This window comes from Phyllostomus hastatus, unplaced genomic scaffold (genome assembly GCF_019186645.2).
Source record: "Phyllostomus hastatus isolate PE091 unplaced genomic scaffold, TTU_PhHast_1.1 phas_scaffold_501, whole genome shotgun sequence".
Lineage (NCBI taxonomy): Eukaryota > Metazoa > Chordata > Mammalia > Chiroptera > Phyllostomidae > Phyllostomus > Phyllostomus hastatus.
Window position 1 is genome coordinate 14,960,966 of NW_025334033.1, and position 12,704 is coordinate 14,973,669.

A 12,704-nucleotide genomic window follows, 5' to 3' on the forward strand; every position below is an offset into this window, starting at 1 on the left:
AGCAACACAGGCTCAAATTGTTCACCAGTGAACTTTCTGGAGTGTTTTTAAAGGTAATCCAAGTTGGTTCCTTCCTCCCCCCACCCCTCAGGCAAGAGAGAGGCAAGAAGAATGGTGAAGGATTTAACCTTTGTCAACCCCCCAACTTTCTCACTCAGGTTCCTTTCAAGCAAGAGAGAAGGTCAAATGTCATGTTTTCTCTTTTCATAGCCAGGGTGGTTTCTCTCCCAGGACACCAGCACAAGTCAACTTTTCCTTTCCAGGGCTGCAGCTCACACTTTTACTCCTGGAAACCATCCTTCATCCTAATGAGCAGCTCTCTGACTTGATCTGTGTGCCAGGCAAGCCGGTTTCTCTGTAGCACAAAGGAACTCCATTGGGGCCCAAGTCTCGGACATAAAAAATTAAAGGCAGTGTAGTTTGTGGCAACAGGGAATCCACGGAAGACAAGTAAAATATAATATCTTTTATCTTTCGTTGCTGACAGGTCTCGGAGTTCTCATAATTCTTCTTTCCACCATGGTAACTTCTATTACTGGGTTGTCAACTGCCGCAATAGCAACTAACGGGTTTGTTCGTGGAGGTAAAATTTCTAAGATATCTAATGCTCTCATCACTTGTTACGGGTAGGCAAAAACTTTATATATATATATATTTTTTTATGGGAACGAGAAAGTAGCCCCATGTCCTTGAAGCCTGGCTAACCCTTTGGATGAGTGGGAGCCTGAAGGAAACGTAAGGTACTGTGAGTGCGTCCCGGTTCGCTCCGGTCCACTGCCACCTCCTTTCGAACGGGAGGTCCTGTTCGAAACTTGCACGCTGCAGGTCCTGGTGTACAGCTGTTCACATCCCTTGGGTAAATGTTTCCTTTTTCAGGCAAGTCTGCATTCCTCCGACTGGTGTTTCTTGGAAAATGATCCCTGGACATGGCTTCAGTTTTAAAGTTCAGTACATTTCAGGTGTTTCCTAGATCTTCGTGGAATGGGACTCTTTAGAACATTCCAGGTTTTTCGTGGGGAGACGGATCCTTCTGTGACAAGAGTCAGGCTGCTGCCTCCTGAAGTACTGAGGACTTCGGGAAGTCCTGGAGCCAAACAGTTTTCTTGGGGGGTTTTGCAGGTCTTGGAGTCATCATCATTGGCCTGAGTGTGGTAGTGACAACACTCACAGGTATTTCTATGTCTGCCATTTGCACAAATGGAGTAGTAAGAGGAGGTAAGCCAATTCATTTACCTATGACTGCAAGCTTTGGTGACATGGTAATGTCTAGAGTTGGTTTAATGTTGGAAATAAAATTTGTGTATTGATAATTAGTCTCCAAAGCTTTAAAATAAAAGAACCCAAAATGTAAGGAGTAAGGCAAAATTCTTCTCAACTAATATTAAGAGATCTCCAGAAAAGACTTCTCCAACCCATTTCCAGTGAGTAAACGTGTTTATAAAGTAGAGAGTGACCAGGTGTGTAGGAAGAAAGCATTCCTTTGTGCCTCGGACGAGCCCTGCAGGCCATCCCCCAGGTCCCCTCAGCAGGGCCCTTCCCCAGTGCCCCGGCCAACAGTGCTGATACTTCCCACTCAGTCAGTCCTCGTAGCTCACCCCAAGGACACTCTGCTTCCAGTGGCCAAAGCTGTGAAAGATCTTCAAAAAGAAAAGAAAAGAAAAGCAAACAAAACAAAGTTTCTTTCAGATCATCCAGGAACAAGCAGGCCTAAGTAGAAAATGAAGTGGGTAAAGTTGATCCATGTTCTGAATTCTTTTCTTCTCCCTTCCCATTCTGCTTTGGTTCTTCAGGGTCTCTACTTGGGTGTCTTATCCAGGTCTCCCACCCAAGGCCTTCAAAGCACCATCCTACCCACAGCATACCTCCTCTCACAATTTCTGCCTGGCTCTCATTTTGGCCAGGCTTAAGGAACTGGCTAGCCAATTTATTTAATATAATCTGCACAAAGGAAATAATGGGGATTTGCCCCACTTAGATAATAGGTTACATTTCTAGAGAGGGCTTTGACCCCTTAACCCATAAGAGTCACTACAGTGGAAGAAATTCCTCTTCAGTAAAAGACTGTTTGATTTTTTTTTAGTTTTTTAAATTTTTTATTCAATCTTTATTATAATTTTTCTATTACCATTTAGTCCCTTTAGACTCCCCTGTCCCCAGCAGTCACCATACTGCTGTCTATGTCCATGAGTCCTTTTTCCTTTTTGCCCAATTCCTCCATCCCCCAACCTCCCTCCACCACTAGCTATAGACACATTTGTTCAATGTCATTTCTCTACCAGTTCTGTGCACCTCAAAGACTAGCTTGGTATAAGAAGCTATTAATTTACTATGTCTGCACGAACATCTAGTTATCCAGGCCTCTCAATTTCTGGTCCTTTTTCCATCACTGACACACTCTCAGTGCCCCCTAAGCAGCTAACCAGCCCAGGTCAGTCTTTCACATGCACAGAAATACAGCCATATGTAGGGCTGCCTTTTGAAGGTCTGAGGCAGAAGCAATTGTTCCAAGTTCTCCTTCCCTTTCTTCCCGTTTGTCACCTCCATACACATCATGCCTTTTTGAGCTAAAAACATTTTTTAAAAGTCTGATTTATAGAGTGGATATTATAGAGCACTATACAGGTACCATTTTTATACAGCAAATATGTACCAGAAAATTATAACAGAAAGGAAGTTAGAATAACAACAATAAACTTCACCCACTTCATTGTTTGCCTGTGCCTACCTGTTCTTGGGAATTTCAGATATAAAATTTTACCTCAGTTACATTCAATAATGTAACTGAACTCTCCAATGAACTTTTGTAAAAGACAAAGCATCATTGGTAAAGTTTACTATATTCTTTTTTGTAACATTTGTGTATAATTAGCTTTCAATAACTTGGGTTTTACTAAATCAGGATAGTTCTATTGTAGGTTATGTACAGAGTGCAAGGAAGGGTTCAGCTATTCATTAAGGTAAAACAAGATTCCCAAAATTATTAGGAAATTATCATCTTTTTCTTAGAATAATTAATATTTCATATGTTCTCAGTTTTCAAAGTTACTTTGTCATATAAACTAAGTCCCTTAGCAGTTTCTCAAAGTAAAGCATATTCCTTTTTGTTTCAGGTGGAGCATACTATCTTATTTCTAGAAGCTTAGGGCCAGAATTCGGTGGGTCAATAGGCTTGATCTTTGCTTTTGCCAATGCAGTGGCTGTTGCTATGTATGTGGTGGGATTTGCTGAGACTGTGGTAGACCTTCTTAAGGTAAGTAAAAGCTTTTCTTTAGCCATGCAACATAATTTTGCTCAGTTTGCCTTTTTAGGGCACTAGGTCATATTATGGTATTATGGCATGATGAGAAGAAATAGATTTATTCTGCAGAATATGGAAATTGAATATAGTTGAAGGAACCCTAGGTTTGACATCAGAGCTAGCTTAAAATCTGGGCTCTCACATTTTCCAGCTGAGAGATTTTGGACCAGTCCCTCTATTCATCTGAACTTTGTTTTCCAAATGGTTAATGTGGGCTAATATTGCTTTATACATTTCACATAAATGTGGTACAGATCATGAAGTAATGTACATGAAATACTGCATAAAATACAAACCATCAGATACATAATGGATGTTACTATCATCAGCAGTATGGTAGTCCCATTCCATTCACTAAGGATGTGCTCTAAGACCTCCAGTGGATACCTAAGACTATGGGTATTACTGGGCCTATATATATATTATATTTTTCCTATAGATATTTATGATAAAGTTTATAAATTCAGCACACTAAGAGGTTGACAATAACTCTTAAGAAAATAGAGCAATTAGCAGAATATGCTATAATAAAAGTTACATGAATATGACCTCTCTCAAAATACCTTATTGTACTGCACTCACTTTTTCACTTAAATGAAGCACTCTGTAACTTTGGCCTATCTGAATTGCCAGCACACCACCTTAGCACTTTGAAATCATGTAGTAAAATAAGGTTACTTGAATATAAGCACCAAGTTATTGTGATAGTTGATCTGAGAACCCAGATGGCTACTAAGTAAGAGGCCGGCGGGTAGCATCTACAGCATGGACACCCTGGACAAAGGGGGTGATTCACATCCGGGTGGGACAGCACAGAACAACACAAGATTTCACCACACTACTCAGAATGGCAGTTAATTTAAAATGTGTGAATTGTTTATTTCTGAAATTTCCAATTTAATATTTCTGGACCATGGGTGACTGAAACCATGGAAAGAGAAACCACCAATAAAGGGGAAACTACTGTATTACTATTATGAGTATAGATTTCCAAACAGAAAGAAAGTTAAAACATTAGAATAACTCACTGCAGAAAACCAGGCATTTCCTAGTGTAGGTGGTGCATATGGGAGACTTGAATTAGCTGGCAGATGAACTCACATCTAGTCCTCCTTTGTGGTAGGGATAGCATTCACTGAATTTAGTTGCTAACACTACCTCTATTGAAAAATTAGGTGAATGAATGAGTGGGGTATATAGTTCATAAGATATACTATCTTCAAGAGATACATTATCTGCTTTGTGTAGTTAGTTCTTTAATTGAATAACACTTATTTTCCAATATGTACATTGGAAACTACTCATTTTTATTCTTCTAGGATATCCCTGACACACAAAAATAACTAGTCATTCTGAAACAAAACATGATATGTGTATGTGCACATACTTTTACTTAGTGCTATAATAGCTTCTGAAGCTGTGACTAGAATGAATCTCCAAAATTTCCATCTTCTAACCTTAGCTATCAAAGGCCTATTATCATAGGAAAAAATTAATGTTAAGTTCTTTATCTTCTCAAGTTTATGAGCACTTCATTTTTCTATTATCCTGTATGGCCCCAGACATTAGTATATTAGTATTCATCTTACTGTTAAATGATACAATAAAATATGCAAAAGAAAAAAGAAAAGGCTCCAACTCTAACCATTGTTGTGATTTTTCCCCAGGAGAGTGATTCAATGATGGTAGATCCAACCAATGACATCCGGATAATAGGCTCAATCACAGTGGTGATCCTTTTAGGAATTTCGGTGGCTGGAATGGAATGGGAAGCAAAGGTAAATTTCTCAAAATCTGGCTTCCAACGACTTCTGGTCAGACCCTGGATAAATTGCAGGGATAGATGGGACCCCTATGTAGAAAGAAGTACTGTTATTACTAGCCATGGAAAAGTTGCAGATTAGTGCTGGGGGGAACACTAAGCCCTCAGAGCATGAGTCCAAGCAGTCTGGACTCATAGTGCATGTGCCACACATGATCAGACCTGAGCTTTGTGCTTCTCTGTTCTCATTGTAGCTACAGAGCCATCAAGGCTGGCCCCATCTTTATGCACAGGTCGAGTTATGATCATAGCAGCAGCACATGCTGGAAGCCTATGTCTCCCAGTCATACCTTTGTTAACTCCTTTCAGGTGGTTGTGGGTGCCAAAACCAAAAGAAATGGCAAGTGCATTGAGAGAAGGTAATAGAGGCAGAAACTATAATTCTCTGAAATCCAGTTCTCCAGCAGAAAATTGGAGGACAACACAGGCCTTGGAACTAGTAAATATCTGTATTTAAATCGTAATAAAACCATTAGTAAAATTCTAAATGACAGGAAACATGCCTTTTTGCATCTTTTGTAACTCTGTACAGTGACTGGTACAATTGAAAATGAATCTGTATGCCTGGAGAAGGCACCAGCAATGGAAAGATGGCCTAAGCCTTCCACCTACGTAAGGCAATAGGAGACATTCCTGCACTGCACTTATCTATGGATTATGCATTCACACATTAAAGAAAAATGGATTAAGTGCTTACACATGATGGGGATTCTGCTAGGCACTGGATATTTATTCCATTATTAAAGAAACAGGCACAATTTCTACCCCAGCTGAGTACATGCTCTATGAGGATATGAGTAATAATCAAAGAGATAACAAGTACATATAAAATGGTAAATTGTAAAAGTACTATAACAGCAATAAACAGGGCACTGAGATGGAAAATAATGGGGAATGTACTTTCAATGACTTTGTTCCCTGAGGGAAGCAATGCAGTCCCAAGGAGCAGAGGGTAGAATCCCAGCTTTGCTCTCAGAATGCCCGGATCTGAATCTAGTTTATATCCATTTGACCTCTAATAAATTGCTTAACTTATCTGTGCCTCAATTTTTTTATCTTTAAATGATGATAACATTACCTGCTTCACAGAGTTATTGGTGGTAATCCATATCTGAAAGCATAATGGTAAAGTTAAATCTGCAGCTGTTATATTGAAAGCCCTTGGTGAACAATAGCTGCTAAGAAAGGCCTGTCTGAGGAGGTAACTAAGACTGAAAGGAAGAGAAGGAAACAGTTCTGTAAAAAGTAGAAGTGCCTTCTTAGCAGAATGAACAGCACATGGAAATGCCAAGCCAATAAACACCTCTAAATGTATGAGGAACTAAAAAAAAAAAGGCAATTTGGCTGATCAGCCTTGCAGACTACTTCTGCAGGACACATAATGGCAGCCCAACATCAAATGCACTGAGGGTCAGGGGAACTCTATGAGTCAATCTGTGTTCTCATACTCCTTCAGTTAGCACTGGGAATGGGAGGAATCCATGGTGCTCTGCCTGAAAAGGAAATAAAGTCTATCAGTGTTAAAGCTTTGGGCTCCATTTATATTCCTGAGGAATAAGTAAGGTACCTGCTCAGTACTTAGAATGTTCTTGTAATGTCAACTTCAAGTGACCAATCACATGCTCCCATTGAAAATGTGACATCTATAGTCAGACCAAATAAGGCTCATTAAGATGCCATTCTGTAAGGGTCCACTTATCATTTAATCCGAGTAGTAGAGTCTTAACTGGAATAACCAGATAGAATCTTTCTTCAGTGGGCACATAACTTTCATGATTATGTAAAAAAATTGTTAAATAAATGTAATTTGTTTTTTTTTACTTTGCCATTCCAGGCTCAAGTGATCCTTCTGGTTATTCTTCTTATTGCTATAGCAAACTTTTTCATTGGAACTGTCATTCCATCCAACAACGAGAAGAGGTCCAGAGGTTTCTTTAATTATCAAGGTATGTGCATGTGACAAATGAGTTGCTTTGCAATAAACGGTCCTTCATTGCTCCCCTCCATCGCCATCCCTGTGACCCCCTACTCCAGCCCTGTGATCCAAGGAAGAGCCAGATGTTGGGTTCAGGAGCCAGAGTGAGTCGTAACTCTGCTGCTTACCAGCTAGATGGCTCACTAACCTGTTTGGCTCTCAGATTTTCCTGGCCAGGTGTGAGTGAAAATAATAACTTCCTGTGGGGATTTTTAAAAGCAACTAAGATAGTGGATGTAAAAGTATTTTCGAAAACCTTGAAGTGCAAGACAATTTGTTATTGTTGTCAAAAGAGTAGGGGAAAAATGCACATGCAAAGAAAGAGAAGGAAGCTCAGACCATTTGTCCAACCATTAAGACCACTAAAGCCAGACAGTTGTTTTTTTCTGCTAGACTTTTTTTGCACCTTGCTTTAATAGTATTTCCTAGCTAAGCAGCACTGTCAAGTTTTCAAGCATAAATGATTGTAGGAAGTACTGAGGGCAGCGTCCTGTGATACCTTAGCTGAGCATGGAATTTGACTTCTCTCCCCTCTGCTACTTCCCCTGTCTACTCTTTCCTAACTTTCCACTCTAGCTTACTCCAGAATCCACGGCTGAGATTTTTTAAACATTCCCCTTCATTTGCTCAGTTGTCAGTATTCATTTCCTTCTTATGTCACATCATCTCTTTCTTTCTGATTATTTTTCTCTGTAAAGATCATCTTGTTTGCTTTGCATGTTCGTTTCCTTTTGCTTTTTAATTCTTTTTTCTCCTTCCAGCTCCTGCTGTATTTCTTTTCTGATGCTATAAATCTTCTTTCCTTGTTTTTGCATTATTCTAGATTCTTTTGCCCACATTTATCTTCCTTTTCTTGCTCTCTTTCCCCTTCTCTTTTTTTTTCTTCTAGATAATTTTTTTCATTTAAGTAATTTGGTGACAACCTGTGGGATGGTATTATTTTTTGATACCATCACAATATTATTATAATATTATTCTCCTATATGTGAGAATTTGGTATAAGAATTTAAAATTCAATCTCAGCAGGCGGTGAGTAGGCTAGAATATTAAGAGCAAAACTGTAAGGTAGCACCCCAGCTGGTGTGGCTCAGTGGATTGAGTGCTGGCCTGGGAACCAAGGGGTTGCCAGTTCAAGTCCCAGTCAGGGAACATGCCTGGGTTGCTGGACCCTGGTTGGGGGGACATGACAGGCAACTGCACATCGATGTTTCTCTCCTTCTTTCTCCCTCCCTTCCCCTCTTTCTAAAAATAAATAAATACAGTTTTTAAAAAATTGTAAGATAGCCTCATTCACAGGTTTCTACAATTTTTTTAAAAGAGACATGGAAAAGCAATGTGTTGATTAAGGTATTTATGCATGTGAAAATATAGTTATATATATGCAGAACAGGGTATATGTGTGGTATATTTGTGAGTATGCCTGTAACACCATGAGAGAATTCTCCATTTCTTTGTTTTTCAGTCTTCTAGATTCAAGGAATTCAGGTGTCTCTGTTGGCACAAAATTGATTGATTTCTCAGAGCTCTGTTCTAGAGATCTAAAGCCTTGTGAAATGTGTGTTGACCTTTGGCAAATATTAACATGAGGTTTATCAGTACACCAACACCTTTGGGTTTCATTGAGATTATAGAAACTCATTTGCATTTAGGGCTATAGAAGCCAAAGGAAATTTTATCTCCTACTCTGTGAAGAACATCTAAATGGTAATTTCTCATTATTTGTGTTGCAGCATCAATATTTGCAGAAAACTTTGGACCAAGCTTCACAAAAGGCGAAGGCTTCTTCTCTGTCTTTGCCATTTTTTTCCCAGCAGCTACTGGGATTCTTGCAGGTGCCAATATCTCAGGAGATTTGGAGGTATGTTGTTTTCTCTGCTTTTGTAGTCCAGGGAGATGGCGGTGCAGTTGGCAGGCAGCACAAAGAGCTGTAGAGATTGACAGTGGCCATGTCTCTCTACAGCTTTGAAATCATAAAATTTCCATAAGGTTTCCTCATTATTAAAAAATCGTATTTTAATGCCAAACGATCCTATTTCTGATAGTCCTTCCACAAGTCTTAGTCATATCAGAAGGAAAGAGTATGACAGTGTGTCACATTTCCAACAAAATCAATACTATTCAATGAAACAAATAGAAGAACCACCAATTTCTCTCTTAAACATATAATGTATAAGAACATGGAACATTTAAGAAAAAAAACAAAGATAAATTACTGTATTGCTAGATGCTGATATTAAATTCAGGAACGCACTCACTTGTTTAATAGGTATTTATTTAACATTTATTCATATTATCCTATGTTAAGTACTATATGGAGCATTGTATTAGTTAGGATATTGGTTTAAGTATTTTATAAGAGACCAGTAATTTTGACCTAAACAAGACAGAAGTGTTTCTAGTGAATAAAAGTTTGCACTCATAGCCACCCAGTGGAGTAAGAAAGATGTGCTCCGAAAGGTAGCCCAGGGACCCAGATAACTTCCCTTGTTTTACCATTCCCTTGGGGATTGCCTTCATCTGCAAGGTCAAAGTTGACTGATCATGTCCAAGATCACATTCTAGTCCATAGGGAGGGGAATACGGAAGCAGAGGACAAGCAATTCCTGGACCTTCAATGTATCACTTCTGCTGACATTCCATTGGCCAGAATTTGGTCTGAGACCTTACATAGTTGTAAAGAAGGCTGGGAAATGTGGTCTCTAGCTCAGCTGCCATGTGTCCAGATAAAATTTTATCATATTCTAATAGTAAAAGGAAGAAGGTGAGAAAAAATATTAGGAGGCAATAAACAGTGTCTAACACACACACACACATGCACACCATAGAAGGCACAAGTTTTACATCAATAAATCTATAATTACTTTGGAAAACAAGAAATATTTATAAGAGCCATCAAGAGATTTGTATACAAAGAACTTATATTCATGACCCAAGGACATGAACTAAGGGAGGAGGGATTGCCAGAGGGAGTGGGGGTGCTGGGTGGAGGTGACCAAAGGTGGAAAAGTTGGGACTACTGTAATAAGCATAATCAATAAAATATATTTTAAAAGAGAGATATGTATACATTCAAACCATTTGCACTGTCCAAATGGATTGTGAGATAAAAATTAATGGGCAATTTAGTTAAGGATGATATCCTCCTAGCAGTAACATTCAAGTGTGAACTGAAAGCAAAGGCTAAAGACTCACTATTGGTGAGAGAAGGTATTGCAGACAGAGGAGATGAGGAACAGTCAGGCATGGGGAAAACTAGGGAGAGGAAGCATCTCTCATGGTTTACCTGGAGAAGCCCTCATGAGGCTGGATAACCTTGTAAGGTGAGGAGAAACAGGTGTCAGTGTTGGAGAGACCTGAGCCAGAGGTGCTGGCTCTGGAATTCAACTTGTGAAAGTGGAGCCTTTGCCTTTGGTTTTGGTCATTGCTGTATCCTCGGAGCTAGCTAGCAAAGCTTCAACACTTATTGAGTGAATGAATAGAGGCTTTTGCATTTGTTACATTAAGAACCACAGTGCCACAGTAAATTCCTGAGCAGAGATATGGCACAAGAAAAGATTAGCTGAGGCTCAGAAAAATTAAGTGACTTGTTCAAAAATGATTTAAGTAGTAAATATCACTGCTTAGTGAAATTTAGCTATGGATGTTGAGCTTCCAGTTTCTCAAATTCAGAAAAGTATCAGGTGTCACTGACTTAAGTTTCTACAGAGTACACATTTGAATTAAAGAATACTGTGCTTTTCTTAGACTCCTTAAATACAATTTTGTATGAGATGTTTACTAGTCAGTTCATCTCAACCAACACTTACACCAGCCACTGGGGAGGCAAAGAAGAACTCAGTCCCTCCCTCTGAGTGCTCAGGGTCTAGCGGAGAGACAGACGTACTGTAATAAAGTCATAAGAAGCAAAAACAGATCACATGCAGGGTAAAGAAGAAACAGTAATTGCTTTCCCTAAAGAAATAAGGGAAGGCTTTCAGAGGAGAGACAGTCCATCCAGATTCATCAATAGAATGAAGAAGAGAGGGATGTTTGAAACAGAAGAAATGGAATGTAAGAAGGCACAGAGATAGATGCTGCTGATGGAAATGATTTTACATGCATAATGAGTACAATGAGGCAGAAAAATCTTTTCATCTATATATTAATAAACATATTCATAAAGGAACTTATCTGTGTCCTGGGCGCTCTAGGAGTAAGCAATGAACTAAAAAATATCACTATCTAAAAAAGCAAAACTTATAATATCTTTCTTCCAAGGTAAATGCTAACTCAAGTTAGGGATACCGTATTAGTGAAAATGTTTACTTATCTATCCATCTCTACTGAGAAATCTCCTATTTCGATTTTACATGTGAAGAAAATGCAAAGGTATCCCATCGTGATTTTCAGGGCACAAGCGGTTGTAGCAATGTTGTAAAAAGTTTTTTTCCTTTCCATTTAAAAATATTTTGGTTATTTTACAATTAAGCTTGACTTTCAACATATACCCTCATTTATACTATTAAATAAAACTCAGAGGTTCTTTGAACTGAAGACAATGGAGTTTGAATATTATCCCAAAACTAGCTGGAGACACTAAGGAGTTTAGATCAAGATATATGTTTTAGAGAGAGCTTGCTAGCTGACTGTGAAGGATGGAGTGTGTGTGTGTGTGTCTGTCTGTTGTGGGGATGCTGGGGGGTGATAGGTAGGGAGACTAGAGCTGCAAAAAGATTAATTAAAGGACATAACAGAAGTCTAGTCAAGAGGTGACATGGACTTGAATTAAGGCTGTGGCTGGGGAAATGGGTCAAAATGGTCAGCTTTTGTTAGAGTTAGAACAGGAAATAAAAAGGATATTTTATTTTACTATGATTTTCAGTAAGAAAACATGTACATTACAACCAACTGTACACATACAAAATTTTCCCCAAATAGTTCTTTACTACAAATGATGTCTTCTGATTATTTTCATATCATTTCTATTTTATTATATTCATTTCATGCTGGTTGCAACCAACTGCATTAATTCCAGGGTGTAATAAGTGAGAAAAAATAAGCTCATATTTGGCCCCTGAGGTTGAACTTGCAGAAAGACCTCAAGGTGGAGATGTCTAGGCATGTAGCTAGACTTATGAGTCTGGAGCTCTGGAAAAGAGCTAGAGCAAGATCAGAAGGCATGGTGTGCTTGAGTTCATCCAGGGCTGTGCAAAGGGAAGTACTGATGGTGGAAAGGGAGTCCCTGAAGAAGAGAAAAAGCTGCCTAAGACTTAAGAGAACCCAAGACAGAGTGGAGTCCTGTGAGCCAAGGGAGAATACTTTGAGAAGTAATAGTTTATGATCAAAAACCAGAGTCATCAGGCATTGTAAGGACTGAGATGTGACTGTGTATTGGGAAATAGTAAAGAAACTTCAGTACATATTTCTTTCTGAGAAACTAAATAATCAAAACATAATGAATTCAGTTCAAAGTAAACATTCATGTTCTACATACTGTAGGAATATGCAAGATGCTGCCTCTGCTCACAACCCAGCATTCTTCTGAAGATGGCAGTCAGTAAGAGTTAGAATAAATAGAGTTCCATCCTGAACCTCCTACTTGTTAACATATTCATTGAGAACCTGTAAAT

General features: G+C 38.9%; 1 protein-coding gene across 7 annotated transcripts in view; it reads left to right on the plus strand.

Annotated features, from left to right (window-relative positions):
• The window catches only part of SLC12A1 (solute carrier family 12 member 1), an 82,536-nt gene that overhangs the window by 16,999 nt on the left and 52,833 nt on the right, over positions 1-12,704 (plus strand). For 3 of the 7 annotated variants that reach the window (XM_045822701.1, XM_045822702.1, XM_045822708.1), the window contains 6 exons: positions 488-583; positions 1,120-1,215; positions 3,111-3,250; positions 4,966-5,076; positions 6,955-7,066; positions 8,826-8,953. In XM_045822701.1, the coding sequence (XP_045678657.1) occupies positions 488-583; positions 1,120-1,215; positions 3,111-3,250; positions 4,966-5,076; positions 6,955-7,066; positions 8,826-8,953 (683 nt within the window). The remainder of the gene's footprint in view (positions 1-487; positions 584-1,119; positions 1,216-3,110; positions 3,251-4,965; positions 5,077-6,954; positions 7,067-8,825; positions 8,954-12,704) is intronic. The other 4 variants (XM_045822703.1, XM_045822704.1, XM_045822705.1 and 1 more) reach the window with 3 other exon arrangements.